Here is a 27,477-nt window from a genome sequence, read left to right on the forward strand (position 1 = left end):
CATTTAGTGCGTTGCCAAACAATTGCTCCGAATCAAACGCTGTCGAAACCTACTTCAAGCCGTCACACTGTTACTCTAAGTCAACTACATTATCGAGACATCATCTACACTGTCGACCACCTAGAAGACTTGTGGCCAATAATAATAGATGGTCCGTGATCCAAAAGAGCACCCAAAAGGCTACTGGATGGAGTACACTGTGGCACCTTCATGTAGCTCACTTTGGGAGCCTTGAGAACATGGGGTTTAATCATAGCTTGACCCACAAAAAAAGAACACATTTGCATGACACCCCACCCCACAGTAAACTCACATGTTTAAAAATCACATACCACAGTTAAAAAAAATTAAAAAAAATAACATAAATATACAAAGTTAAAATAAAGATCAAAAGAGAGAGAGAAAGAGAGAGAAGAATCACTTAACAACCACTCTTTGTCCAAAGAAGCCACATGGCTTAGAACTTAGAAGCCCAAGACAGCTGCCTCCTTTCCCTTAATTTCCTCACTCTCCTCTCTTTCATAGCTCTCATTAGCAAGGGACAAATAGCCTCTAATTTAAATTGGGATTTGGGACGTGATCATTTACAACCCCTGACTACATCAAAATATTCCTACCTAATCAAAATAAATAAAGTTTTATGTTACCAAAAAGAAGGGATTAAATAAGAAATTTCCCTTAAGAAATTTAAAAAAAAAATTAGAAAACTTGACCCATCCCGCTACAGGAAATCACTGCAACCACGGGTGTAGATGATCCGAATCCCTGCATGGGAGGCTTTATTATGAGTTATGACTGGATTCTGGAGTGCATTCGAGTTTGGAGAGATTCCTGCAACCAGGGCTGCAGATGATCCGGGTCTCCTGCATGTAAGGCTTATGACTCGAGTGAGTGCATGCATTGAAAGTCCGGAGATCCTTCCATGGACATGCACAGATCTTAAAGTAAACACCCCTCTCCTCCCCTCTACCCCACCATCCCACCTCTCTCTCTCTCTCCTCATCCCAATTATAGCAAACAAAAAACTCCAACTCTAGAGAGAGAGAGAGAGAGGAGCCTTACAACACAATCCTCCTCATTCCACTCATTGCCAAAACAGGGGATGCAGGGGACTACTGCTACTACTACTCCTCCTCCTACAAGAAGAAGAGGCATTGCCAGAAATGGAGTCGTGGCCGGATCAGTGTGGGAGACTAGGATGAAGATGGACGAGGTCAAGGGCGGAATTAAGGTCTTCAACGGCGGCGAGAGCCGTGACGAGGACGAGGACGACGGCAACGCCGACGAAGAGGGCCTTCGGATTTACCGTAGGCTGAGGAGAAACCAGAGCGACGGCGGGGGGGCCGCTGCAGAGAGGAAGAAGAGGAAGAGCTGGCGTGCGCCGGAGGCGATGAGTATTAATGGGTCGGTGGATAAGAGCCCGATTCATCTGAGGAAGACCTTGTCGGAGCCGTTGAGGTCGCGGAAGGAGGTGGTGGAAGAGGAAGAGGAAGAGGAAGTGGAAGAGATTGAGATTGAGGCGGAGGAGGGGAGGAAGAGTTTTGATGACAAGGAGATGGATGCAGCTGCCATTGAGAAAGCGAAGATTGTGGAGGTAGAGGAGAAGGAGGAGGAGAAGGAGAAGGAGGAGGAGGAGGAGGAGGAGGAGGAGGAGGAGAAGGTGAGAATTGAGAAGGTTCAAGAGGTACCCGTGACGCCTAGAGTAGAAAAGAAGACACTTTTAACAGATCAGAGAGCTATCAATCCAGAAACCATCAGAACGCCTCAAGGCAAGTTGCTTCTTCTTGTGAATTGTACTTGGTTTTGTTCCTTTTTTAGTAATTGATTCCGTGATTCTTGATCTAAAAGTAGAGAAGAAGGCTGCAATTGTGATGAATCACAGAGCAATGAACCCAGAGCCCATAAGATCTCCCCGTTCAGGTGAGATTTTCCGTTCTGTTTCTTCTTCTTTTGATCATATTCTTGTCAATGCCCAATTCTTTAATTTGGATTTCATGCAGAGAAGAAGCCTGCCCTGACCACATCCCCGGTCGTGCCAGTGATAGTTCGGCGGGTGGCGAAACCAGAACCCATCAAACAACCACCTCCAGGTGATTAATTCTTCCTTCCTTCCTTTTAATTATGTTAATTTTCAACCTCTAATTCATCAAGTTTGATGGTTTCGTTTTTATCATGCAGTTGAATTGCATGAGGAATTATATGAGATGACATCTTGCGACCACAGAAACATGCAAAATATTGGTTAGTAAACTTTCATTTGATCCAAATGTTTCAACAGTTCAGTTCTCTCAGACTACATCATATTGAATTGATCTTCAGTGGATTTGGTGATGTGGAGAGATGTATCTAAGTCCGCGTTCATCTTCGGTTTTGGGACTTTTTTGTTAATCTCCTCTTCCTATACCAAGGATCTCAATTTCAGGTCAGGGATCAGAGCCAACTCTTGAACTCTGCATTGAAGAGCTAATATTAATTTCTTTTGAAATTCTCTATTCTGCAGCCTAATTTCAGCAGTTTCCTACCTGGGTCTTGTTTATCTGGCTCTAATGTTCATTTACAAGGCCATTCTCCAAAGGTAATCCTTCAAATTATCCATGAATTACAAAAAAAAATAGAGGAAAAGTCCAATAATTAATTATCTTAGAAATTGTTGAATTTGATCAGAGGTGCAAACATAGAGTATGATGAGAGGGATGAGAGATACATGGTTGGGGAGGAAGAAGCCATCTGGCTTGTAAGGCTACTTCTCCCTTACATAAATGAGATGCTCTCTAAGCTCAGAGCTCTCTTCTCTGGAGACCCTGCAACTACTATGAAGGTAAGAAATTTTTGTTGGTTTTTGCTTGCTTGTTTGCTTCTTTTACCTCAAATTTCTAGTAAAAGGGTGACATTTGGTTGTGCCAGCTTGCATTGCTCTTATTTGCTATGGCCAGGTGTGGAAGCTCCATAACTCTTTGGACCCTGGCTAAACTATGTAAGTACTGAAATAGAAGGCAAAGTATCTCTACATTCCAATTTAACATACAGTAAAAGGAGTGAAGAAAAAAAAATATATCCATCTGATGCTTCTGTCTGTGGTTGTCATTGCTGCAGTTTTCTTTGGAGTCTTCACCGTTCCAAAAGTCTGCTCTTCCTACTCTACTCAGCTGGCAAGATATGGTAAATGAAAGCTGTAAATTTTGCTCTAAGTTGGTGGTTGTTTCATTGCAAGTAACAAGCATAAAGTATTAAAGACCTAAGTTATGTACTTTTCAGCTTTAACCCCTTTACCTCAGTCATTACTTAATTTTACTTTTTCCCACTTGACATGTGCACAAGACTTATGGTCAATAAGAACTATGGAAAAAATGTTTGGTGAGATCTACAGCCCTGTAGACTCACTTACCTATCCAAATAGATAATTTAATAATTGCAAAAGTTTATCAATCTTATGATGACTTCTACCATCTTATATTAACTTGCAATGCTTCAAAGATACTCTTCTAGGTACAGATTAGATGATGCCTCCAATAGGAAGGTGTTAGATTCAATTATTAAGTCCTTGGGCAGAGAGTTAATGAGCTGATCTTATATCACACAGCTCACCAGAGAAAGAGACCACAATTTAATGACTGTTAACTTTACTCTGGACCAAGTTTGGCACTCTTTTTCTTGGCTCTGCCTCTGATTCCCAGATCTGCTGAAGCTTCAAAACATTGGCTTTTTCTGTATGTTATATTGGTCCTTTATTCACTTGTATACAGGTTTAATACGCTTGTCTTCTCCTGGTCCCTTTTCACGTGCCCTCGTGTAGTCTTCCTTCCCCCATGAAGAAATGCATGTGTTCATTAGTCCTCTGCTATTTTTTTATTTAGTCCTTGCAATATAAATACTTCTTTTATGTGTGAATGTTTCACCCTTAGTCACACATGCTTATTCCCTCTTATCCCTTGTCTCAGCTACTGCCCTGTGACATCCTAATAAAACAAATCTATAATAACTATTTATCAGGTAAATTTTGGCTGGAGAGATTTAGAGATGGCTGGGAGTCTTGCACACACAAGAAGGCTGTCGCGGCCGCAGTCTTCACCCTCATTTGGAATGTCTCCTCGACCGTCGCTCGAATCTGGGCCGGTAAGCATTCTCTAATACAATGATTAGAAAGTTGTCATTGGCCTTAATTGGTGATCCTCTTAAATTGATTACTTTGTGCAGTGTTCATGCTGGTTGTGGCAGTCAAATTTTACCAGCAGTGCATGGTGGATGAGTGGAATGATGGGCAAGAGGAGGAGATCACCCAAGAGGTGCAAGAAGATTCCAAGAAGACAGATAAGGGCCCAGGCCAAGGCCTACAACATCACAGACAAAGAGGTGGGCCTGCTGCAGTGGAGGTGAGGAGAGAGAGGAAGACAAAGAGAGGGATCTAGGAAAGTTGATGGAGTGGATTATGATTATAATAGTGAGCAGGGGACCCCAAAGAATAGGAGGACAGTCTAAAGCAGAAAGAGAAGGATAAAAGAGAGGAAGGTGGTGAGATGTAAAGAAATACTCATGATTTTAGCATGGCATGGCATTTTGCACAAGATAGATTCTGTCCATCACCATGTGTCCCTCTCTTTGTCTGGGATAGAGAACATATTATGAAGTTTCTCTTTGTCCAGTGATTCCGTGCTTTTACTTACCTCTCCTTGAATTAATAATGTCATTGGATTACTTATTAATGATTTGACAACCAGCGGTAGCAGGAGGACTCCCATACAGTAGATGAAGGTCCAAATTTTAAACTTCATAATTTATCTATTCTCTATGAGAGTAGCAAGTATGAGCTTTCTTAAAAAGTAAATTTATAATTTTCAAAATAAAATTAGAAAAATATAGGTGGATCTCAAGAGAATTCAGGCAAGGAAGCTTAAAAGTTAGCTATGAAAAATACATCTCAAAAAATTATAAAAAAAATAAGGAAGCTAGTGATGAGAAATGGTGTAAGAGACGAGCTTTTAAAACCTGCATTCAAGACATTCTTAGCTTCAGGAGAGAGAGACAAATTTAACTATAGAAGTCCAAATCATGAACCACATCAAGACAAACGGAGTGCGTTTAAGTTCCATTTCCAGAAGAACAGCAAGAACAATTTAAGTGCAAAATGCCATAACTTTATTACTGTGAGTTACAGTTTGAATAATAATAAAGGCACCATTATAGGTAACACTGACAAATAAAAATAACCATATAACTACAAAACTTTAATTGTTTTGATATCGTGTTGTTACACTCCGCTACAGCGCCCTTCCTTTTCAAAGATAACAGAGAAACTAAACTAAACTTAGATATATCCCGTTAGTTGTTAATCTGACTTATCATTTAAGATCTCATCTGAATACAACTTTTGCAGGTCTTGATAACATTTCTTCCATTGTTGGGCCATCTGCATTGATCTTTCGCATTCTCGTCGAAGTCTTTCCAACTCCAATTCGGCAGCACCAGAAGAACTTTGTTCCTGTGAGGAGGAAAGAATACGAGTCAGTCGATATAGACTTCTTGACCGTTATAAAGGCTGATTGATATGGACAGGAAAATCTTTCGACAAAGTCATATCTTTGTCTCATTTTCCCTTATTCAACAGTATTCACAGAAGAGGCAAAAATATGTCAGCCAAAAGTTACCGCACTCTGTTTTTCTTCGATGACAAGGATTATAGGAAAGTAAAGAAAACAAATCTGGTACAAGAACAAGCATCATCCAGACAGGAAAAGAATAAAAATAGAAGAAATATTGACTAACTCCTATGAGTGCTTACACAACTTGAAAGAAAACAGACACAAAAAGAATAAAAGGTATGGAGAGTTGCGGGTTAAAAAGGCATTGGTAATGGTTATGCAGGCTTGCGGGTTAAAAAGGCATTGGTAATGGTTATGCAGGCTGTAACTCATTGCAAAACTCAAGTTGGGAGGTGATGATAAAGCCACATGCAGCCTGCTGTTTGGGAAGTGAATGTGCTTGACCTAAGAAATACTCTCAAGACTGTAGAGATGACGGCAATAATCAGGCCTTATTGAAGGAAAATGAAGATGCATAACTATATTCCAATTTTGCATCATTATTCCAAAATATCATGAATGTATGGCATGAATAGCCAATATGACACACAATGAAGGAATATATAAAGCTGTGCAATTTGAGAGTGTCAGCATCTTTAGGCTTTATACAGAAAATGGCTGAAACTTTGGGTAATGCACTATGCAGGATTGATACGACAGAAGTTGATTTCCTAGACATCAAAATATGGTTGTTGATGTGTAAAAAAGTAAGTGCACCTAGACCAGCTCGTTTGTTCACCAAAAACAACTAAAGAACTAAAATTGATGAGAAATCAAGATCGCTTTGTTTGTTTCCAATTACAGGAGAAATTGTACTAAAAGAATCAACAAAGAAACATAGATGCAGCTACAGAAAAAGATGGGAAAAAGATACAGCTTTATTGATTATCATTTTTTCATCTTTCTAGGGAAATGGTTTGTTTAAATTTGAAGAGGATCAGGTTGGTTAGTTTGTTCAAAGAGTGTATCAGTTATTTCCAAATCTGCTAAAAAGTATTGGTGGTGCTAAGCATTTTAGCAGCATTACAGTTCACAAATACATTCAGAACTTTCAGATGATCCTTTAATTGGAAGATAATACCTATTTGCTGTCTCAAAAAGAAAACAAAAAAAAAAAATCTTTCTAATACTCCAGATATAGTAGAAAACCAATTTTACTAATTTTATGAAGTGCTGCATGAGATATATCCTATTTCTAATATTCAAACTGAAAAACATGAGACATGAAAAGACATCCACTATCTGAAGTATGTAGAAAGAGAGACAATGTTATTAATAAGAGGAAAGAGAAGCATCAAGATCAAGTATATAGGAGGACACCTGAAGCTCTTTTACATGGCCCTCAAGGACTTTTGAGCTCAAGTATTTGCTGTCCAGTGGATCACACCACAGAGACCGGCACATAGTTACGGCTTTTGTGTCAACATCTCCGGATGTTGAGTCTGTATATTTACTTAAAGCTGGTGGCAGCGACAAACAGACTCGTTTTCGGGAAACAGACACTTGTGCATCTATTGATACTGGAGGAACTGAATGTGGAGGATGCTTAACTATAAGCACGTTATTCACTGAACCTGTCAAAAAACAATGTTCCCCTTATTTTTGCAGCCTTTTTCTCTCTGTAAGAAAAGGACCTTAAAGAGAGAAAATACGGAAATTGCTGATAGATTCATTTCCAACATAAAAATTGCTGAGAACCATATAGTTTGTTCAAATAAAGACAAGAACATGAAATGCATTGAAAGATTTTTCTTTTTGTTGATAAAGCATAGAAAGATATAAAACCCAACTTTGTATGCCATAAGCTGACCAATGAGTACTTGAGAGGAATATGCAATCATCATAAAATGGGTCAACTCTTATTATGTTATTATAAAATAGAAAAACAAAGTAACAAACAACACTTTTAGCTCACTAAGTTAGTATTTCCCTCTAATTAAATTTTTCCAATTGAAATTGGGAATAGTTCCATGCTTTTTCCAATAATATAAAGTCAGCTATGGTACTATGAAGTGAAGGCTCATGCACTATTAAGTATATACCAGGACTCATATTATAAGGCAAAGAACCTTGTTGAATACAAATAAAAAAAAACAACTGCGTGTTATGTAAGACAAGTATACAACTCCATGCAATCAGTTTCTTAAAGCACAAAGATAAGTAAATCAAACCATCAAGAAGAAAGGATTTTTCAAAAATGAAACCTTTATCATGTTTTAGTACAAGAGTAGCCCGGCGATTTTCCATATCCCAAATTTGAACTGTACCATCCGCTGATCCAAATATAAGTGCAGATCCATCTGTGCTAAAACCCATGGTTGTCACAGCACCCCTAGGCAAAAGTTATTAAAAAGGTTAATTCAAGGAAAATCTTATATAAGAGAAATGAAAGTAACAGAGAACGATTACACTAAACAATAAAAGGTACAGGGTATCAATATATATATATATATATATATATATATATATGTTATGCTTGTAAAGCACACCAAGGTGAAAAATGATAAGGTGAAAAAAAAACGTAGCAATAGTTGGCATCAAGAACAGATCTTCAAAACAGAAAAAAGATCACAATGCATAGTGAGTAAATATGATGCATTTTGTATTATAACTTTTACATCCTAGTCTATTTAACAAATGCTTTTTGCTTGATTCAGACAGTATGGAAAACGAATTCCAGCAATTTGGCTACACATTAAGTTTAAGACAGAAGTCACATAATGGAACATGACTATTTGGGTGCAAGAGGAAGCCTTAAATGTGTATGCATAACTTTTTATTTTCTGTAGTTTTTTTTAGCAACAGCAATGACCTGGGGATTTTACCGAACAATGATCTAGGTGTGTGTTATATAGGTACAGCTGAAAAGGAGGTACATGAAAAAAACATGAGGGGAAAAAGTGCAAACCTTTGTTCATGTAGGATGCCAATGTCGGACATTCCAAAACTGCTATGAGGTTTTCCTTTAGCATCAAGACAAACGTCATATATTTTGCCATCTTCACTACCAGCATAGAATGCATTCTTCCCGGGGTTCATTGTCATAGAGGATATACAAGTAGGAAACTGGATACTCCTTAATATTGTTCCTTCTGCTAAGCTCCAGATCTGATATACACATGATCAGCATAAGAATTAGATACCAGATCATCCTCAGAACCACTATGTGGCATATGATTATTTATGTTTATCATTTTCACAGGTTTCCAATTAAACAAAATTGTGTGAATCTCATAAAATGACATTAAGGTTCTGCCGAACAACTGATTCACGTATAAGTAGACTGACTATCAAACATATATGCAGAGTTTATATCAACCAAAAACAAGGAAAAGATTAGGTTCACTCAACTACCAACAAGCCACCAACTAATATATTCAAAGCACCAAAGTACTGCATAACAAACCTTGCATGTGCAATCGCTCGAAGAGGAGATGAAGACAGAAGGTAACCCGGGATCTGAAACAACATCAGTCACTGTTGCTGTGTGTTCATTGAAGCCATATTTGTATAGATTCATGGAACCTGTATTCGCTATATCATCAAACATCCTGCAGTATCATTTAGAATAATACAACTCAATAGAACTACACTTTTTTACAAATTCCACATATGCAAGAAATATATACATCATAAGGGACCAAACTCTGATGCTTCCATCCACCGCCCCAGAGATCAGGAGAGACTCATCTCCCGATAGGGTGAGACAACTCACAGATCGGTAATGAGCGTGCCACTTGTTTAGAAGCTTGCCACTGACCACCTAGAATGATAAGATACTTTTTATGTTTACGGAATAATATTGGATAACAACCAATGCCAGCACTAAATAGAAAGAGAAACACCTCCCACAAGCAATAGGGATGTTCCCACTGGCTAGGGACTATTTAACCTAATTTATCACATCCACTCTCCCCACAAATAGTACCGAAGAAGTGCATAAAGATCAAAAATTTTAAAAATCGGTTTTAACTAGGAAGACACAATCAAGATTCAATTTTGACGCATACAAAGAATATAGCATCAGATTGCTCACCTCCCATAAGAATATATCCCCAGAAGAACCTCCACCTATAATATAAGTCCCTTCAGAATTCGAGACAAGAGGGCCAATAGGCTCGGAAGGGAAGCTTCTAACCACCACTTTAGGCTGCAATCAAGAAGAAAAAAAAAGAAAAAGAAGAAGATCAATAAGCCATCCAAAAACTCTAACACACCAAAGGAAAATAAGAAAAACCGAATCTTGCCTTGTCCCAAGACCAGAAAAAGATCGGAGCAGTGGCAGCCGTTGCGGTCCCGCGGGATTGGGAGGAGGCGATGAATCGACCGCCAACAGAGATGAGCCCATGACGAGTGGAAGAGCAGTTGCGGTACCGGAGCTGCTCGATGCCGGAGCGGAGGTCCCACGAAACAATTTCGGCGTCCGGCGAGGAAGACGATGCCATCACAACGAACTCCACTTTCCATGAGGGAGGAGTTCGAGGTAGAACGGCGGCGGTGGAAGGCAGTGGAGCCGGCCCCGGCATTGGAGAAGGGTTTTTGCTAGGTTTAAAGTTGGAAGAGAGAGAGAGAGGGTGAGGGGGGTTTGGTTTATAGGATGGTAAGAAGAAATGCCACCGTTGGATTATAATCTAATGGTTATAAATAAAGTATATCATACGTATCCTTTGAGAGGTCTTACTCTACCCGTATTGATTGGCCCACTTCGAATTTGCTGCATTTAGCACCGTACATTATGTGTTATTACAATTTACTCCCCGTCCTTTCATATTTGTAATTTAATCTCCGAATTCTTAACAATATACTAAAACCACCTTGAATGGCAGTAAATTTTCAAAAAGTACCCTGTAAGCTGGAAATAAACGAAAAAAACTCCTAAAATATATAATCATTTTTTTTCCCTCGGTCTGAAACGTAATTAATCTTCACCAATTATAACCAGAGATCGTTCTCTCAGCAATTTCATGCAACCAAACAAAATTGAATCCTTGGAAATATGACTGACTTCTAATGGAATTTATATACACAAATGGTTATAAGGTTGGAAAAAGGATTAAAAAGCCCAGTTCTTGATCACCTTAGTGAATCGTGGGCAACCACAGAAGAACAAAAAAGAAGCTCAACTAGCTTCAATTCAAGCACTCTAATTAATTCCAATCTACTAAGAAATAGTAGCAGATATTTGCCCACTGATCGCAGTAGCTAATGCAGCTTTAAAGGCCGGGTCTTTTGCCAGTGACAACGCCATTTGCTCCACCAAATTCCTGTCAAATTCCGGCGACTGATCAGCCCCTCGCCGCTGCTCCGGCCGCGCGATATCGACCGCCGCGTTCTTCGCCGGCTTCGCGGCGCCGTTGGGCCCTTCATGGTGTTGAGGAGCGTGGCTATGGTTGTGCTCGCCTTCATATGTTGCTACTAGTATTGATGCATCCTCTGCGCTCCTTTGAACCTACAAGCAAAGAATTATGCGTAGGAGATCAGTTAGAGATCCAAGATGAAGAGCATAAGTATAACTCTAACTTTATTAGTGTTTTAAATTCTCCATACCTTCTTCTTAACTGGACAAACTGGGGCAAAGGAGCATCTGAAATAGGCTCTTGGGCATGGATTGTCTTTGGTCACTTTTTGCCCATATTTCCTCCATTGGTATCCATCTTTTACTACCTAAATTAGATCACAAGCACATATATATTGTTATATAAGATTATAATTTGTTAGAAATTTTAACTTTTCTTTAATGACGTGTAAAATTATTTGAGAGACATACGAGGCTCAAATCAGATGGATCAGCACGAACGTATTTCTTGGTGACCTTTGGCTTGCAATCTTCTTCTCTTATCCTCTTGGATGACCCCTCACTCGACGTGCTCTCCGGCTGGTGCTGGCTCGCGGCGGCGAGGTTAGCTGCCGGAGAGTCGAGGTGGGTCTTCCTCTTCTTCGTCGCAGGCGAGACGTCGGAGGCGGCCTCGGACGAGGAGGTGGTCATCAAGTCCTGCAACTGACTTCGAAGTGCGGAGTAGTTCGCCACCATGGCGTTAATTTTCTCCTTTAATCTCCTATTCTCTTCCGTCAGTCGACTGATCTCTATCTCGAGAGGGCCGGCTTGACTCGCCGGAGCCTCTCCCAAGAAGCGGGGGAGGCCGACGTTGAGGTTGAGATCCAGCGTCGACGAGTAACTATTCCAAGTTGCCATAGCGAGGAACGCGAATCGGAGGAGAGGTAATTATGTAGACTAATTTAGAGGCTTAATCGAGAGAGATGAAGATGATGTATCTGAGCTGAAGGTATGAGGGCTATCTATATATAACGATCGATGTAGATCTTGATATAAAGAAAAGAAAATAATTACGTTGCGGGATGTCGGCCATGAAGGGAAGTCAAAGAAGAGCAGCCAGAAGAAGACAAGTCCACCGGAACGGGAATAGGAGGAAGGGAGGAGGAAAGACTGCTTGACTTGGCTTTTTTGGTTTTTAAAAAAAGACAACGTAGATTACATTCTTCTCCTACTCCGGTTGAAGTCTTCGTTAGGTTGCTATCTCCTTGACTGTCTATTTCATTCCTACGTGGCTGTTATCCATAAGTTCACTGTACAAAATTAAAGTAGCCCACTAACATATACACAGGAACCTTCTATGATTTGATTGCTATTCGGGTACAATAATTAAGCGCACCACGTCACTTTGAATTTTATAACTTAGATCTCTCATTTTTAACACACTGACTTAACTTAAACTACACAAGAAAAAAAAAATTATTTTATTATAATATATAAAATATTTAAATTATCTCTATCCTTTTTATCGAATTTTTTTCTTTTAGTAATTTGATGGCGGCGACGACGAAAATAAAGGAGGTAAGTGAAGGAGACGGTGAAAAGATATAGAAAGTGAGAGAGAATAATAGATATTTTTTAGTAATTTAGTAAGTATTAGTTAGTCAAAATAACATCACAAAATAAATAAAATATAAAATATAATTTAGAAAAATCTCTTAAATAATAAATTGTTGAGAGGTTAGATTTGTCAAAAAGTGTACAATAATGCCCAATGTTGTATTTTGCATGTGTGACACATGGGCTTTTCTTAGTAGGTGACTTAGCTCTATCTATCCCTCGCGACATACTTTATTATTTATCTTTTCCTTTTGCTTCTAGAACCAAACCATACTTTCATTGAATCCAAGATCCACAGCAGTGCATATCGACTGGAGTCTCTTCATTAATAAATAAGTTAGGTTTGACTCAGCTCAAATTAAGCTCAGACTCAACTCAATCTCAATCTCAATCTCAATCTCAATCTAAATCTCGGTCCGACTCAATTTTAAAATAAATTAAGAATTAATTTTAAGTCGAATTTAAGCTCGTGCCAGTGGTACGCACGACCATCGTCTTGGTGTCAAACACGCGCTTTTACATTCGAAATGACCAAATATTTCAGTCTGTCTTCCTTCCTAAAAGACAAAGAAAGAAAGAAAGAAAGAAAGAAAGGTGAATGTTTTCGTCCTCGTGCTTTAATTGTTGAAATATATGATGCAAATAGAAGTCACGTGGAAAATATATCAACTATCAAACCCATATACGTGTTTCACAAGGTACGACTTCTTTTTCTCCGGCGGCTCTGAAAGGTCAACCAACATAATTTTTATTTCGCTCCCTTTGTTTTTTTTTATTTATTTTTGTTTCTCATCCCTGCCCATTGGAAAAGAGTAGACTTTACCCACTTTTTTAGGGGGAGAAAATTAAAATAAAAATAAAAATAAAAATTTTCACTCAGTTTTTTTTTTTTTTTGTCCATTAACCAATATTAATTGTTGGTCAAAAACGTTCTAGTTAAATTGTGCCAAACTTGTCGGTCATGAGAGTAGACTTGAAGGTCAACTGTCTTCCTCAAATCCAATGTATATGTCGTGTTTCTAAGTAGGCAAATTGGATCTAAATTTGGACCCCATCTTCCAGATTTGATGTATACACTGAATCTTATCTTTCTTTTCTCTTAAAAGTTTTTTAAGGCTTAATTACATTTTTAATTATTAAAACTATATTTAAATATAGACTTTTCTTTATCCACTATTTATTTTAAATTTTTTGCGTATGGATTGATGGTCAACTTTCTCCCACGTGGATTGAATTGAAATTGAATTAATAGTCAAATGCAATGGATTTGTCGTTGTAGGCTGGCAATTAGACGATTCGTTCACATGAACATAAAAGTCTACACAAAAGTCTACACACTCTCTTGACTCAGCTCTATCCCTCGTCCAATATATTCTTCTCCCTTGTTTATTTTCTAAGTATCAAATAGAAAAATTGTATGTGTAGCAATTAATTCAACAAGTTCATGTTATTTTCAAGTTTTCTCTAATTAATCACATTTAGTTAGCTAACATGGACCAAAAATTAAACGTAGAATGTGAATTATAATAAATACTAGGTAAAAGAAGAATACGACCTTTTTTATTGACGTAAAAATTTTTTTTTTTTACTAAAGAGATATTCAAATCGGGTCAATGTACTCGTATAAATTATAGACTACATTAGCGGCTATTAATTAAGATTCTCCTTTTGGTTTAGACTCATTTTCAATTAACTATTTCGTGATTTAGAAGCCTTTATTTTATTTTATTTTTGTCACCAAGTCATAAGTCAATATTCTTAAATAGGTCTCGAAGATAGTATACACGAACAATATAGCTACTCCGATGCGTTTGGATTATCCTTCGATATAGCTCAAACACTCAAACATATAAAAAAAAAAATCTCGAATTCTCCTTAGGTTGGATTCTTCCTCTAATCTCTGATTGAGCTCAGCTGATGTGCTACAAGTTATAGTGGATGCTTAACTAGCACTCAGACTCAAATAATTTATCCAAAAAAAAATTGATTAATAATACATGGTGTACAATGATAGAAGTTAAAGAAGGCCCACCAACAAATGGGCTAACATAAGCCACAAGTAGACTATCACTAAACTCTGCTCAAATTCACAATCCATAACTAAAAACATCTGTGCTAAGAAATCTATATAAAAAAAAAATACAAATAATTCGACGCAATTAAGTGTCATCCAGACAGCACTTAAGTGTTTTTTTATGTAAAAAATAATTACTTTTGTATTCGACACATGTGATTTTATCTCCGAATTAATTTATATTATAAAATAATTGCACTTATATACTGTAAAAAATTAAATTTATTATCTAGAAATTAGATGTAAATAGTGATAATCCCATTAGAGTAATTGGATATCCACACCTGAATCCTCGTTGTCCAGTGGCCCCTACTCCTAGCCCATTCCACGTCATGTTCAACAATTTAAAAAGTTCTTCTTTTTTTTTTGAAAAATCCTATAAACTTTTTATGATTTGAAACTTGCTTTGTGTCACTTCTTTTATACCTAATATATATAATTAGCAATTTTACGATTATTATATTGCACCATAATATTACTATATGACAGATTAAATAAGTCAACTTCTCAAATTATTAAAATAAGAACAAATTAAAATTAAAGAAAATAAGATTTAGTAAGGAATTGAAACAAAAATTGTATGGTCGTCGGAGTAAAAGGCATAACATCTGAGGTAGATATGGACGTAAATGATGAAAGTGAGGCGACATTAATCTTAGGTTTATATTTTATTTTTTTCTTTTTTGAATAATTTCGAGCTTGATAAGTAGAGAGAAATAGGAGATAATTTGAAGTATTTACCAACATAATAACACATAAAAAAGATATTATATTAAGCCCAAAGACCACTTTAAGATCTAGCAAGCCAAGACTACACCTCTACAAATCCAACGATGACTCTTTAGTGTTTGGCGACATCAAAGGGTTGGAAGAGACAGCGAAGGAGAGGAGGCATTGGCTTTAATAAAAAGAAAGAAAGAAAGAAAGTGAGAGCACATTAAACTTAAAAAAGAAAAGAAAAGATTCATAGGTGGTTGAAGAACCCTACACTTGTACTGTCCTCTTCATCGACGAGCCTAACTCCATCTCCATTGTGACTATCCTCATCGACGAGAAGTAAAAGATCGATCGTGAAATTGGGCAACTAGTGTAGGGCCAGATCGCCATCAATCCGAGTAGTAGGGAAGAATAAAACGTGCAGAAGTATATAAACAGAGCGAGGGAGCGCGAAATATGGTAATAGGCAGTGATAAGCTTAAAGAGAAATAAGTTAACGCCATTAAAGTTGCAGAGGAAAAAGAGACGAACAGAAGCCATCTCAGTGGTGGGGTTGCGGCGGCCAAAGAGGATAAAGCCATATAGACTTAGTAATTGACAAATGACTACATGATAATGATAATTGATAGGAGAAGAATAGAGAAAACGTTGAGTGAGGATGGTGGCCACTAAAGTAAGGAGAGAAGAGAAAAGTTTCTCAATAATTTACTTTTCAAACCCTACCCGAGCAAGCTGAATATTAAGAAGGAAATATTTATTAATATGAGGTGTTAAATAAATATTTTTTATTAATATAAACTATAGGTGCTTTAGGATCTGAACTAAAATAAACTCATTAATTAGGATTCTTGTGCAAAGTTTCCAAACGGCGTCTTAATATATGCGATTAGTACGGTATTAATATAAACCGTTAAGGAGAAGGAATGAATCCCGTACCGCAAAAGTCACCCGTCTCCGTCACCCGAACGAGTGACATCCGCAATACCTCGCACAGGCCCCACCGTCCATCGTCTCTTCAGCTGCCACGTATTATGAGTCACATCGGACAGTCTTATTAGGCCAGGTGTTAAGTTGAACCAATCCGGAAGCAACAACGCTTCCATGTAGCCTTTTCCTATTAAACTTCTCGTCTCCTTTCTTAATCGAGCGAAACGCCCAAGTCCAGTCACCACCCCTAATTTCGTATTTAACACCCTATAAATTGTAATATTCAGTAACTGTTCGTGTATCACTAGGAAGTTCTACATATCTTAATAATCCCAGGTAATAACAGAATTGATTAGGTATAGGGTGTTATTTGCAAAATTTTCTTTATTAAACACTAAAAGCTGGAGAAAGGGAGATGAGGCATGTTAAAAAGCATGGAGACAAAAGAGAAAGATGGTCTCGAGGATTTCTTCTTCTTCTTCTTCTTCTTCTTCTTCTTCTTCTTCTTCTTCTTCTACTACTACTACTACTACTACGATCTTATCGACTAATCTCATTTGGATTGGAAGGAGATGATGATATGAATTGGGTTTTTTTTAACCCAGATGAAACCAACGAAGGTTTTCCTTCTTTTTTCCCCCTTCTTTTTTGGGTTTTTGATCTCGATTTGGACATGGACGGCTGACAGAAGAGAGTGAGCACACACCGGCAACTGCATATACGGATCATATGCCGTTCCGTTGCGTGCTCACTGCTCTCTCTGTCAGCTTTCCCAGGTAAAGGTCTCTCCTTTTTGCTCTTCTCTCTCTCTCTTCTCTCTCCTCTCTCGTCGCTCGAAGTAGGACAGCGAGGAGACGCGTGCCTTATTCGCCTTACCGCCTTATCTCGTGTTAGCTTGTCCAGTATATCAATCAATCGCTTGGTGTTCGTCTAAGCGAAGGAGATCTTCTCGAGGAGGAATGATGTGGAGGAGCACTCGATTTCTGGGATTTTTTCTTATTTTTTCTGGATTTTGGAGGACGATTGGGGAATCCGTGGAGGCGTGATGGTACACTGCCCACTGTGCGGATTTAACGAAACCCACTGTTTGACTAGTCTACGGAGCTTTCTCTCTATTACTCTATATACATTTTATCTCTCTCCTCTCTTTGTTTTGGTTGCTTCGGTTTTAGGAGAAGAACCATTTAAAGAGTTAGAAAGATGAAATTTTGACCAATAACCCTTTAATCATAAGCATCCTTTTCTTCTCTTTTTTTTTGTTTTATCTGCTAAAGCCACCATCTTTGCGTTTGTGTATATGAGAACTCAAGTGACGTTTCTACCCCATTAATTTTTTTCTTTCGGATCTGTTAAAGCCACTTCTTTGCATTTGCTATGGGAGAAATCACTAATCCATTAATGGTATATCCTTCCTTTCTTCTTTCAATTTTTTTTCTTAATCTGAAGGCATCATCAACTTTTAGAAGCAAGACGGTTGGATTGTTTTTGTTCGACATACTTCTTGTTTTTTTTTTCTGGCTAAATGATCAATACTCTTCTTGTTTTAGTTTTGGAAGGCAAGAACGGAAAAGGAGATAAATGGAGAATCTATGATGATTTTCTCCTTGTAGCTTTGTGTTTGTTTCCCTGCTAACATTTCGGATTCGCTACTAATAGACCAATGCATCTCCTTTTTGTTTCGAGAGCTAAGAAGGATAAGAATCATATAGGCAATGGAACATTTTTGAAGAAGTCACAAGTGGAAACCTATCATCTTTCTTGCCTTCCAGGATCAGGTTTCAATCTCAGGTTATTCCACTCTCACCTAAACCTTTTATTTTTCTTCCAAATTGCTGGTGTTATCACTGTTATGATGGAGCTGTTCATTGTCAAGTTTTTTCCTCATATGGCCTTACCTTCCACACTGTTGGAAGCACTGTGTGGGAGCTTCTTTACTTTTCCACTTTCATCTGCTTCACCCACTCATATATATCTTTGTTCTTGTAGAGGAAGGAATGCCTTAGCGGAAGTCAGTAAAAAAGAAAAATCTTGAGGTCTATCTATTTTGCCTCTTACTCCGTGCAATGTATGTCGTCATTTTCCATAGTTTCTGTTATAATAGTAGAGTTAATTTGATTATCACAACTTTATTTTATTTTATTTTTATCTATCTATTATTTTATTTTGAGAAAGAACAAGCTCTATTTTATGTGCAATGATATAGTTGTTTTGTGAGTTCCTTGCTTAAATGTGGTTTCTTTTGCTACAAAGATTATGCATAGTTCTAGATCTTGGAGAGAGAGAGAGAGAGAGAGAGAGAGAGAGAGAGAGAGAGAGAGAGAGAGGTGGGGGAGATAGAGCGCGAGATAAAGGAGGGAGCAAGCAATGGAACGAGTCTACCTCTATGAAAGTGCTAAGTGGGTTGAGTGGTGTAGATAGTGCATCTTAGGAGACGAATAGGTGTTTTATGCCATCTTTATCAACCTCTTTGTCATCCTCTTTGCTTTCATGATGCTTTTGGTCTCCAATTTTTCTTGCTTCATACATAATTTCTTGAACTTAATAGCAGGTCTGGTAGCTTAGTCGAATTAAAACCTTCAAAGAGAGACTACTTGATGATAGGAGGAATGAGATTTCTTACTGTTTTACCTCTCAATCTAGGCCATGTTCATGATCGAGGTATTCATTGATTTTCTCTTTCTTATTTTAGGAAGATAGAAGGCATGATAGCATCTTCCAGTCAATCATAGTATATGCAGTTAAATATTTGTTTCAATGCAATACATGGATGTGAGTTGCGGCAAGGGGGGATGCCATGTAGTGGCTGGCTAGATGTGTTGCCTTCTACTTCATAGCCTGACTATGCTGATGTCTTGGTTCCAGTTCAATTAGCATGATTTGGTGTCATGGGGTATGCTCTAACGCAATGTTCTTTCACTCTTGTTGGATTAGAAAGGCTGAATTGAAGCTAATATATATCGGGTTTTTCATAAACATTTGGTGTAGTTATCACTTTGTTTGATTTTCTTTCCTAAGTCGCTGTTGTTACTTTTTGCATTACAGTTATAGAGAACCCTTTCACAACTTCATGTTGAAAAACTGAAGATTTCAATTAAGGCAACATCTGAGGCTGAAATTGGAGAAAAACTTGTTGACATGAACCAATGATGAGTACTCTTGCTAGTTCTTCCTTTTACTAAATCTTGATTTAACTTGAAATTGTACTGTTAAAAATAGTAAACGAAGTAGGAGTTATGGATCTGAAAGAAAAAAAGACAATTTGTTTCAGAGATGAACCAATGAAGGATAGATCTGTACAATCTTTCCTTTAATTAATCATGAATCTCAGAAATTTTGTCTTGTTTCCTCATTTTCTGTTTCATGTTTTGGTCAACAACCATATCAGTTTGTTCATCTGAGAGCAATCAAAAACCATGTTGCAATTCATCCTTTAAGGCCAAACCAAAAAGACTGCTAGTTTTCACATATGTTTCAGACAGCTCTCGACCAAAGTCAATCGGTTTTGCCCAAAACAATTCATTTTTCTTGAATCAACCAAAGTCGAAACCAAAATTTCGAACCATGTTTCTTTTTGTAGTCAATTGGAAATGCTATTTTTCCTTCTTCTAGGTTTTTGGTATGGGGAGTTTACTACTAAAATATGTATGTGCAATTTCTATAGTTTCCCTACATAGAATCTTAAAAGTTTATTGATATATATAGTGTGTTGCGAGAATAGTAAGGGTATCATCTATGCCAACTGCTGGTGCTTTCACTCTGCCAACCTCTTTTGCTGCTCTACAGTCATCAACCCCGGTGGCTTGATTATTGTCCTTAAATTATTTATGTTTCCGATCTATCTATTCCTGTCAAAGAATTTAGGAGTAATTTTGTTTGTGGTACTTTTCCAACATTTTGGCTTAATGTTATGAGAGCGAGTTGAAAGATAACAACATAGCTTACTACCATTTCCCCTTGTAAGAAAATTCGAAATCTATCATTTTTTTTCTTCTTTTGACCATACTTGGTTTCTTTTTTTGTACTTCCTGTTGATGTTACCTTTCCATAAGGTACAGATTCACAGTGCTCTACCTTAAGCAAAGCTTATTGTAATCTTGTTCAAGGGACCCTAATTCATGTAGTTTATCTCCCTTGTTCTTAGATCCGCCTTTCTATGGTCCTTTATTGTTCATCAAGTGACTGCAAAATATTACTGTGGTTTTGAATTATTCTCTAACTCTGATTTTTGTTTTTCTTTTCCTTCAATTGGAAGGCTGCATAACTATACTGACATTCAAGGAACTATGTACTGCATGCATTGTAGGAACCGGCAAGTGAAGACACACTTCTTGAATTGTATGATTGATAGTTGTAACCAAATAGTTTGATGACTTCCTTTGCAGAGAGATGCATTATCTGTTTGATACAAGCCTTTTTGATTCTCTTGGCAATGTTGGAAGATCTCTTCGACCCACTTTGCAGCTAATGCATTCTACCTCTACAAGGTTGAATTTAATAAATTGCTTTGGGGAGTACTGTTATGCTTCTTGGATTGCAAATAAAGAGAACCTTCTGCCTTGACTAAGATAACTAATCCATGTTTAAAGATGAAGCTCTATTGGGGGCATCTTAGTACTTGCTTGTTAAGCTACATTTGCTATGCTTCATATGTTTGTCATTGGTATCAAGGGTTCTTACATCTATATGGAGAGGAGGACAAATATCTATATTTCTTTCCCCTTCAATCTCAATTTTCTGGTATGTCAGCTCTATTAGTAATATAAGCAATAGAATCCTAATTAGAATATAAGATATCTATCAGTTGTTGAGAATAGAGCTGATGGTGAAATTGATATACAAGCAGTGGTATATTTGTGGTACAGAGTTGATACACAGCTCAGAGCAATGCTTATCATTGACCAAGAAAGGGGTAGAGAAGGTGTCTTATTTTCAAGATTTAGTTCACTGGTGGAATGTTAAATAGGTATGATGATTGTACAGTAAGATCTAAGTGTTAATTGAATTGGAAAATGTTGGATTCTTTTAATGAATCTGTAGATGATCTATATTTAACTTTCACCTCATTTTATGATTCTCATGATGTACTTTGTCTAAATAATATATTGACTACCTAGTGTGTGAACTGAGTGTGCAAAGGGAGATTTTAGCTTCTGATAACTGTTATGACTGTAATAGAGTAACTGAAGGGTTTTTCTTGAGCATTTACATTTGCTTTTAGCCTTTTTGCAATATACTTACAAGTTCTAACTGATTTCCCAATAAAGTTATGTTTCTAGGAGAAAAGAACGGTGTCTCTTCTGAGACACCAGTGAATTTCTTGGTGGCATAGCACAACCTTGACTATACCCGGTGTTTTTAATTAAACTAATGTCATTTAGATTTGAACATGTAAAACACTCATTAGGCTGTAAAAAATAATCGAGCTGGCCATAATTGGCTCAATCAAACTCAGCTCCTAAGCTGATTCAAGCTTGCTTGACAATAATAATACAATATTTAATATTATGTAATATGTACTACATTTGGCTAATATAAATCTCTAGATCAAAATCTAAAGACATAATATTATTATATTAGTAATTTTACTTTCACTATTAAATTAGGTCTTATTTTAAGGTTGATTAAATTTAAACTCGATAAGATTCTATTTAAGCTTGATTTGATTTGATTAAGATTTGAAATTACTTATTGATTAGTTTGTTTAGTCCTCGAGCTCAAAATTAGCTCGAGATAAATTATATCAATTCAAGCTTTATCAGACCTCTGCTCAATTACAGCCCTGCATTCATACTTGCAAAGTCTTTCTGATTATATTTTCATTTAATGTATATTTTTCCCCATCAACCTTCCAAGGAGATGCTAAAATTTAGTCCTTTTCTGGCCATCTACAGTATAGTCTTAATACAGGAACATTTCTTGTACTTGTTTGTCACATTTTGTGTTAATTCTTCTAATCTGCCAAAATTTCATCAGATTATTTTCAAATCACAAGCATATCTTTTCTGATGTTCTAACAATTACGACTTTTTGGCAGAGAATGTCACTAGTGGCAGATAAAACAAGATCACACATTTCATGCCCAAGTGTGTAATGCAAGAGATTTAGGTGGCAGGGCAGGCAAGCTTTTCTGCAGCAGTTCCTATCTATCAGGATGGAGTTCTAGAAGGAGCTGATAGTGGAGAATTCTTTGGAGTGCAAAGGACTCCATTGATGTACAATGGAATGGTACCGACTTAAAAGGTGTACCATTTTGGAAGGATTTCATCATGTTTAAGGGCGGGAAAAGGCTTTATAGAGTACAAGGATGGCTTATTATAGTGGATTAAGGTACATTTTGCAATGCAAAATGTTGTACTATCTTGAGAGTCTGTCTTCTTGGATGCAGTTATTGTGTACTTTTCCTGGTGTTCTAACCGGAGAAAGGCTATAAGAATACAGCGTTGCTGGTTTGTTTCTTACATACTCTGTACTCCAGAGTGGTATTTGTATTTGGGTTTCTCAAGCATGCTTCTGTTCATGGGTTGAGATATCATGAGTAACGAATTATTAAATATGAGGTAACACATTAATCCTGTGCATCTAGTAACTTCAATCGTGCTCACTTAAATTTTCTATCATTTTGTCTACTTTTCTTTTGGGCGTGACGCACGATGAAAGTTGATAGATGCTAATGATTGATATGTAACAGTGATATTCTTATCAACTGGTATGGATAAGTCCACATTATAACTGCTCTCATTTATTCATCACTCGGCTCCTTTTCACTTTACTGTCTTTACTTTAAAGCAAAGGTAGTAATAAATCCATATATATATATATATATATATATATTTTTTTTTTTTTTTTCAATAGAAAATTTGGGGGTTTAAAAAACTTGAATTAAGGAAGCATAAGGTCATCTTCTATCTTCAGACAGACCCAGTCTTGCCTAATATGTTTGACTAACATGGTTTTTCATGTAACTTCTTTGCTTGGCAAGTGGTGGATGGACTTTAAATGAATGGAGGTTTTTTTTTTCTTTTCTTTTCTTTCTTTCTAATTGACAGTTTGGGTTGGTGAGATTGTAACACAATCTCTTACTCTTGCACAATGTCAACTGATCAACTATTTGGAATACAACTTTATGAACTCTTACTCTAATACCATATTAATTTATCAAAGAAATTAAAACGGCAATTCCTTTTAATCCTTTACAAATTATAGGTAATATTATAGGTAATAGGTGGTTTAGAACTCTTTCATTTTTCTTCTCCTGCCATTATAACACCTACCTACTTCCAGCCACGGTCTTCTTGCTGGTCAGAAGTTCTTCTCGTCCATACATCTCATATGCCATACTTTAAGGGCTAGAGAATTACTTGTCGACGTGAATTAATCCTTTTTGTTAATCTAATCAGCAAAATCTAGCTCCATAATTGTTATTAGAATATAACATATAAAAATCGATCACATCATGAGTTACCATAATATCAAAATACTAGCGTATTAAATATCAAATCCATCATACGTCGTAGAATCTTAAAGTATATGCATTAATAGAGCTGCTTACTGTTCCAAGTTTACACTGTATATACGTTCCATCGTCTAATCTAGCAACTTGAAGATTAAGCATGTAATATATATATATATATATATATAGAAAGTACAATCCTTAGTAGTATGTGATGTTATTTAAATATGATTAATATCAAGATAGCAGGGGAAGTAATCCTTTGTCTTGAAGACTCTTGACGGTCTCATAGAGACACTGGTTCACAGGCGTAAATTCAATCCCCAAATCTTTGAGCCTCTTGTTCGTAAATTTATACCCCTTCTTGGGTGGATTAACTTCATCCTTGCACCTGCATGCACAAATAGCTAATCTTTAGCTCTTTCTTTGAGGTAATTAATTAATGAGATCGATCTTTTGAGAAACATATATATATATATATATATATATATATATATATATATATACTCTTACTTGTCGGTTATGGGGTACTCCGGGAAGAGCTTGGCCAGTATCCGGCACAGCTCTCCCCGGTGCAGAGTGCTCTCGGCGCAGATGTACCGGCCGCCGGCATCCGGCGCCTCGAACACCTTGACGTGCGCCTCCGCCACGTCCCGGACGTGCACGTACGCCTGCGCGGCGTTGGTGTACGTCTTCGCCGACCCGGTGAGGTACTTCATGACATGCACCGTGCTGGCATTCAGGGTCGGCTGCAGCAATGGCCCGAGGACGAGCACCGGATTCACCACCACCAGCTCTATTCCTCTCTCTCTCGCCACCTCCCATGCTCCTTGCTCCGCCACCGTCTTCCCGTAGCAGTACCAGTTCTGGTTAATTTTATTCATCTTTCTTAGTTGCACGCTTGCACACATGTATATATATATATATTTCTGATAATTATAAGTTTTAAAATCTTATTTCTATCAATTTTAAGGGATACACATACAATTATTAGCTCGAAAGATTGAAATAAACCTTGGTTTTCTTGCAATACTCGAGGTCGCTCCAGCACGTCTCGTCGACGACCTCGTCGGGGCTCCGGTGAGGATTCATGTACACGGTGCCGATCGAGGAGGTGAACACCACGCGACGGACGCCGGCATCGGCCGCCACGCTGATCGCATTCCTCGTCCCCTTGACCGCTGGCTCCATCATCATCTCCTGCGTATTTTATAATTAATTTACATATATACATTGGTACTTAATTGGTAGGATCCATTCCCTGAAGAAAATTAATGAACGCTCACCGGGTCGTCGGTGACCGGACAGGCGGTGTGGAACACGCCGTCGCAGCCGTCGAACGCCGCCCGGAGGCTCTCGCAGTCGAGCAAGTCGGCTCGCAGGAGGATAAGCCGCTCGGCCGCGCCGTCGAGCGCCTTCAGGTGACCGTTCTTAGGATCATCTACACGTACGTAACAAGATTGCATGCATGCATGCATGCATGCATACATCATATTAGATACTACAATTGATTGAAACTGGAAAACCATTAGAATATATAAGGATGGGTCAAGAGCGCTGACGAGGATTCCGGACGGTCCCCCGGACGACGTAGCCCTTCTCGAGTAGCAGCTTCACGAGCCAGGAGGCGATGAACCCGCCAGCTCCGGTGACGCACACCGTGAGGCGGTGGCCGGAGATGGTGGTGGCGGCGGCGGTGCTCTCCAATGGCATTTTTGCTAGAGATGCGATTATTAAGACGATCGATTAAGTAATTAGCGTGGCAGAATGATGTCGCTATGTGAATACTATTTATAAAAGGGAATGAGGCAAGAAAGCCAGGGGTATAAAAAACAATTAGTTGGTGAGAATTTTTTCTTTTAATTTTAATTTTAATTTGGCCTGTTTGATTTTTATAATATAAAGTAGAAATTCCATAGAAAGAGTTAATTTTTTATATTCCCTTGAAGTTGGTGAGGAGATCTAGAACTCTAGATAATAGAAAAATAAAATTTTCTTGGCTTATTAATCTAGAACTTCCATGTCAGACTCATTCTTAATTAATATATAAATCCATTGCTTAATTAGTTTCTCTAATGATCAACCAAGAACATCATGAACCTGCCACTTGTCAAGTCATTAAAACAATAATTATTATTTTTTAATTTGCCAACAAAAAATCCATTCATGCTAATCCAATTGTGACAAACTTGGTTAACAGCTTATAATTTTCATTATTTTCTTTTGGTTTTGCCAATTAAAGTACATACTAACATCCAAGTTAATTTGAGTAAAATAACACCTCAACTCATTCGGCTGACAGAATAATATGGTTCTAACTATGTTAGCTATTGATAATTTAAATTATTTATTAACACCTAATTGAAGTCAGTGATATGATGCACCTAATTGAAGCTAATATAACTTCTCTCAACATCACTACTCACTAGCTTGGTGCTGAAAGTGAGAACTATCATTTTAAATAAGGTCGACTATATTTGTGACGCAAAATTAGATTTAATTTTGAGAGAATAAAATAAACAATCTTAATTTCAAAATAATTACTACATGATTAAATTAATATAAGGGAGTTTTTAATTTAAAAATAATTACTACATGATTAAATTAATATAAGGGACTTTCTAATTAATCTTGGGAAAGAATCTAGTAATAAAGATTGATAATTTCATGTCAACAATGATGAACTGAAGTAAGACTTATAAATTATCTATCAACCACAATAAGCTATGTTTCAGATTAATTAAAAAAACAAAGTAAGGATGAGATATACTTACATGACATCACTAATTTTGATATAAGTCGTGACTAATCCCTCACCTATCCTGTTTGATAGAGATTTGCAGATTAATACCAGGGTTAGGAACTGATCACATATTTATAGGGTAACAAATAAGTATTTTAGTCCATCAAGGAATCCTATTTTAATTCTAATCTAAATTGGGCGATAAAGTCTTTATCCAAGAATCCTATTTTTATATGATAAATTAATCTAATAATTATGATTAACTTAGATCATCTAAGAGATAAAGTATAATAAACAAATCCAAAAGAGGAATCCACCGTAATATCTTAAACAATATTCGTTCCACATGAAAAACATTGACGGAATAATTAAACACTTGAAACTGATCAAATAGATCTACTACTCGATAATTAATCCTAGCATTATTCTTTTACTTTATCAAACTTGAGTGAAGAGGAGAGAAAAGTCATAATTATTAATTTAAAAAAGACCATATATATATATTTTATTTTTTTTGATAGTAATTATGATATTTTTAATAAATTTTAGGAGGTTTAGAGTTTAAGATAATAATTAAAAAAGAACTAGAAGAAGCTTCTAGGCCCTAATTTTTCTACATCCAAGTTGAGGTGATTGAGAATTATTTCTCAATTTGAAGACCGTTGAACTAAACTTAAAATTAGATTGAGAATTATTTCTCTTTACAAACGTCATTTAGATCACTAAATCTTCTTTCCCTTCGAACTTTTGGTGGTTTAGTAAGACAAAGTCATAACCGTTAAGACTCGAGACTGCCATGAAAGAATACAGAAGGTATTGGTCTTAAAGTAACTGCTCTTTGGACTTAATCCTCTACTACTTCTAACTGCTACCATCAAAACAATTAACAAAAATTACAATAATAATAATAATAATAATAATAATATAAATATTGGTCTACTTTTTTCTTTTGTTCACCAAATCAGAAGAAATTGGGAATTTGAACACAAAAGATGACTTTGTAAAAATCTACCTATTTTTGTACCAACTCTCTCCAAATTCTAGATGATTGATGTGTCAACAAAGTCATCCAATAAGAAGTCATTATTGCTATTCTTT

The 27,477-nt window shown here is 37.0% G+C and overlaps 4 protein-coding genes and 1 long non-coding RNA gene across 10 annotated transcripts; 2 read left to right on the plus strand and 3 right to left on the minus strand.

The window, feature by feature from the left end:
• Positions 1-910: 910 nt before the first annotated feature.
• On the plus strand, positions 911-4,639 carry LOC140794956 (uncharacterized). Of its 2 annotated transcripts, none has more exons than XM_073147255.1 (11): positions 911-1,769; positions 1,849-1,920; positions 2,001-2,090; positions 2,179-2,241; positions 2,320-2,422; positions 2,501-2,575; positions 2,665-2,818; positions 2,905-2,974; positions 3,094-3,159; positions 3,991-4,113; positions 4,195-4,639. In XM_073147255.1, exons 1-11 carry the CDS (start codon positions 1,103-1,105, stop codon positions 4,404-4,406), a joined length of 1,695 nt encoding a protein of 564 aa, XP_073003356.1. In that variant the 5' UTR covers positions 911-1,102; the 3' UTR covers positions 4,407-4,639. The 2 variants fall into 2 exon arrangements, with proteins under 2 accessions (XP_073003356.1, XP_073003357.1); XM_073147256.1 differs by having other exon boundaries at positions 917-1,769; positions 1,852-1,920.
• Positions 4,640-5,110: 471 nt separating this feature from the next.
• Positions 5,111-10,186, minus strand: LOC140794787 (protein ROOT INITIATION DEFECTIVE 3-like). Its single transcript, XM_073146974.1, has 8 exons — positions 9,824-10,186; positions 9,613-9,726; positions 9,206-9,339; positions 8,983-9,127; positions 8,485-8,684; positions 7,781-7,908; positions 6,897-7,150; positions 5,111-5,476 (listed from the first exon to the last, which is right to left on the minus strand). Exons 1-8 carry the CDS (start codon positions 10,100-10,102, stop codon positions 5,324-5,326), a joined length of 1,407 nt encoding a protein of 468 aa, XP_073003075.1. The 5' UTR covers positions 10,103-10,186; the 3' UTR covers positions 5,111-5,323.
• Positions 10,187-10,561: 375 nt separating this feature from the next.
• LOC140794788 (WRKY transcription factor WRKY28-like) lies at positions 10,562-11,999 on the minus strand. The gene is made up of 3 exons (XM_073146975.1): positions 11,344-11,999; positions 11,124-11,240; positions 10,562-11,025 (listed from the first exon to the last, which is right to left on the minus strand). Exons 1-3 carry the CDS (start codon positions 11,767-11,769, stop codon positions 10,738-10,740), a joined length of 831 nt encoding a protein of 276 aa, XP_073003076.1. The 5' UTR covers positions 11,770-11,999; the 3' UTR covers positions 10,562-10,737.
• Positions 12,000-16,616: 4,617 nt separating this feature from the next.
• LOC140795202 (uncharacterized) lies at positions 16,617-22,703 on the plus strand. Of its 5 annotated transcripts, XR_012110264.1 has the most exons (5): positions 16,617-17,974; positions 18,173-18,251; positions 18,876-19,076; positions 19,229-21,149; positions 22,221-22,703. It is a non-coding gene; the product is annotated as an uncharacterized lncRNA (long non-coding RNA). The 5 variants fall into 5 exon arrangements; XR_012110261.1 differs by having other exon boundaries at positions 18,876-21,149; XR_012110263.1 differs by having other exon boundaries at positions 18,173-18,219; positions 18,876-21,149.
• Positions 22,704-23,694: 991 nt separating this feature from the next.
• LOC140795201 (cinnamoyl-CoA reductase 1-like) lies at positions 23,695-26,450 on the minus strand. The gene is made up of 6 exons (XM_073147639.1): positions 26,411-26,450; positions 25,199-25,354; positions 24,923-25,077; positions 24,651-24,836; positions 24,150-24,502; positions 23,695-24,027 (listed from the first exon to the last, which is right to left on the minus strand). Exons 1-6 carry the CDS (start codon positions 26,415-26,417, stop codon positions 23,874-23,876), a joined length of 1,011 nt encoding a protein of 336 aa, XP_073003740.1. The 5' UTR covers positions 26,418-26,450; the 3' UTR covers positions 23,695-23,873.
• Positions 26,451-27,477: the final 1,027 nt, after the last annotated feature.

Source organism: Typha latifolia, chromosome 9 (assembly GCF_019914945.1).
Source record: "Typha latifolia isolate L0001 chromosome 9, TyphaL0001v2, whole genome shotgun sequence".
NCBI lineage: Eukaryota > Viridiplantae > Streptophyta > Magnoliopsida > Poales > Typhaceae > Typha > Typha latifolia.

Excerpts from the sequence above, each read along its gene's own strand:
- LOC140795201 (XM_073147639.1), bottom strand. Across the intron at positions 25,078-25,198 it reads GGGGACCGTCCGGAATCCTC|ATGATCCTAAGAACGGTCAC; the intron begins GTCAGCGCTCTT and ends ACGTACGTGTAG. Across the intron at positions 24,503-24,650 it reads AGTATTGCAAGAAAACCAAG|AACTGGTACTGCTACGGGAA; the intron begins GTTTATTTCAAT and ends AAAATTAACCAG.
- LOC140794787 (XM_073146974.1), bottom strand. The coding sequence starts at position 10,102 with ATGCCGGGGCCGGCTCCACTGCCTTCCACCGCCGCCGTTCTACCTCGA. Across the intron at positions 9,128-9,205 it reads AGAGTTTGGTCCCTTATGAT|GATGTTTGATGATATAGCGA; the intron begins GTATATATTTCT and ends ATGATACTGCAG. Across the intron at positions 5,477-6,896 it reads GCCATGTAAAAGAGCTTCAG|GAACAAAGTTCTTCTGGTGC; the intron begins GTGTCCTCCTAT and ends TCCTCCTCACAG.
- LOC140794788 (XM_073146975.1), bottom strand. The coding sequence starts at position 11,769 with ATGGCAACTTGGAATAGTTACTCGTCGACGCTGGATCTCAACCTCAAC. Across the intron at positions 11,241-11,343 it reads ATCCATCTGATTTGAGCCTC|GTAGTAAAAGATGGATACCA; the intron begins GTATGTCTCTCA and ends GATCTAATTTAG. Across the intron at positions 11,026-11,123 it reads TTTGTCCAGTTAAGAAGAAG|GTTCAAAGGAGCGCAGAGGA; the intron begins GTATGGAGAATT and ends CTTTGCTTGTAG.
- LOC140794956 (XM_073147255.1), top strand. The coding sequence starts at position 1,103 with ATGCAGGGGACTACTGCTACTACTACTCCTCCTCCTACAAGAAGAAGA. Across the intron at positions 2,091-2,178 it reads CATCAAACAACCACCTCCAG|TTGAATTGCATGAGGAATTA; the intron begins GTGATTAATTCT and ends TTTATCATGCAG. Across the intron at positions 2,242-2,319 it reads CAGAAACATGCAAAATATTG|TGGATTTGGTGATGTGGAGA; the intron begins GTTAGTAAACTT and ends ATTGATCTTCAG.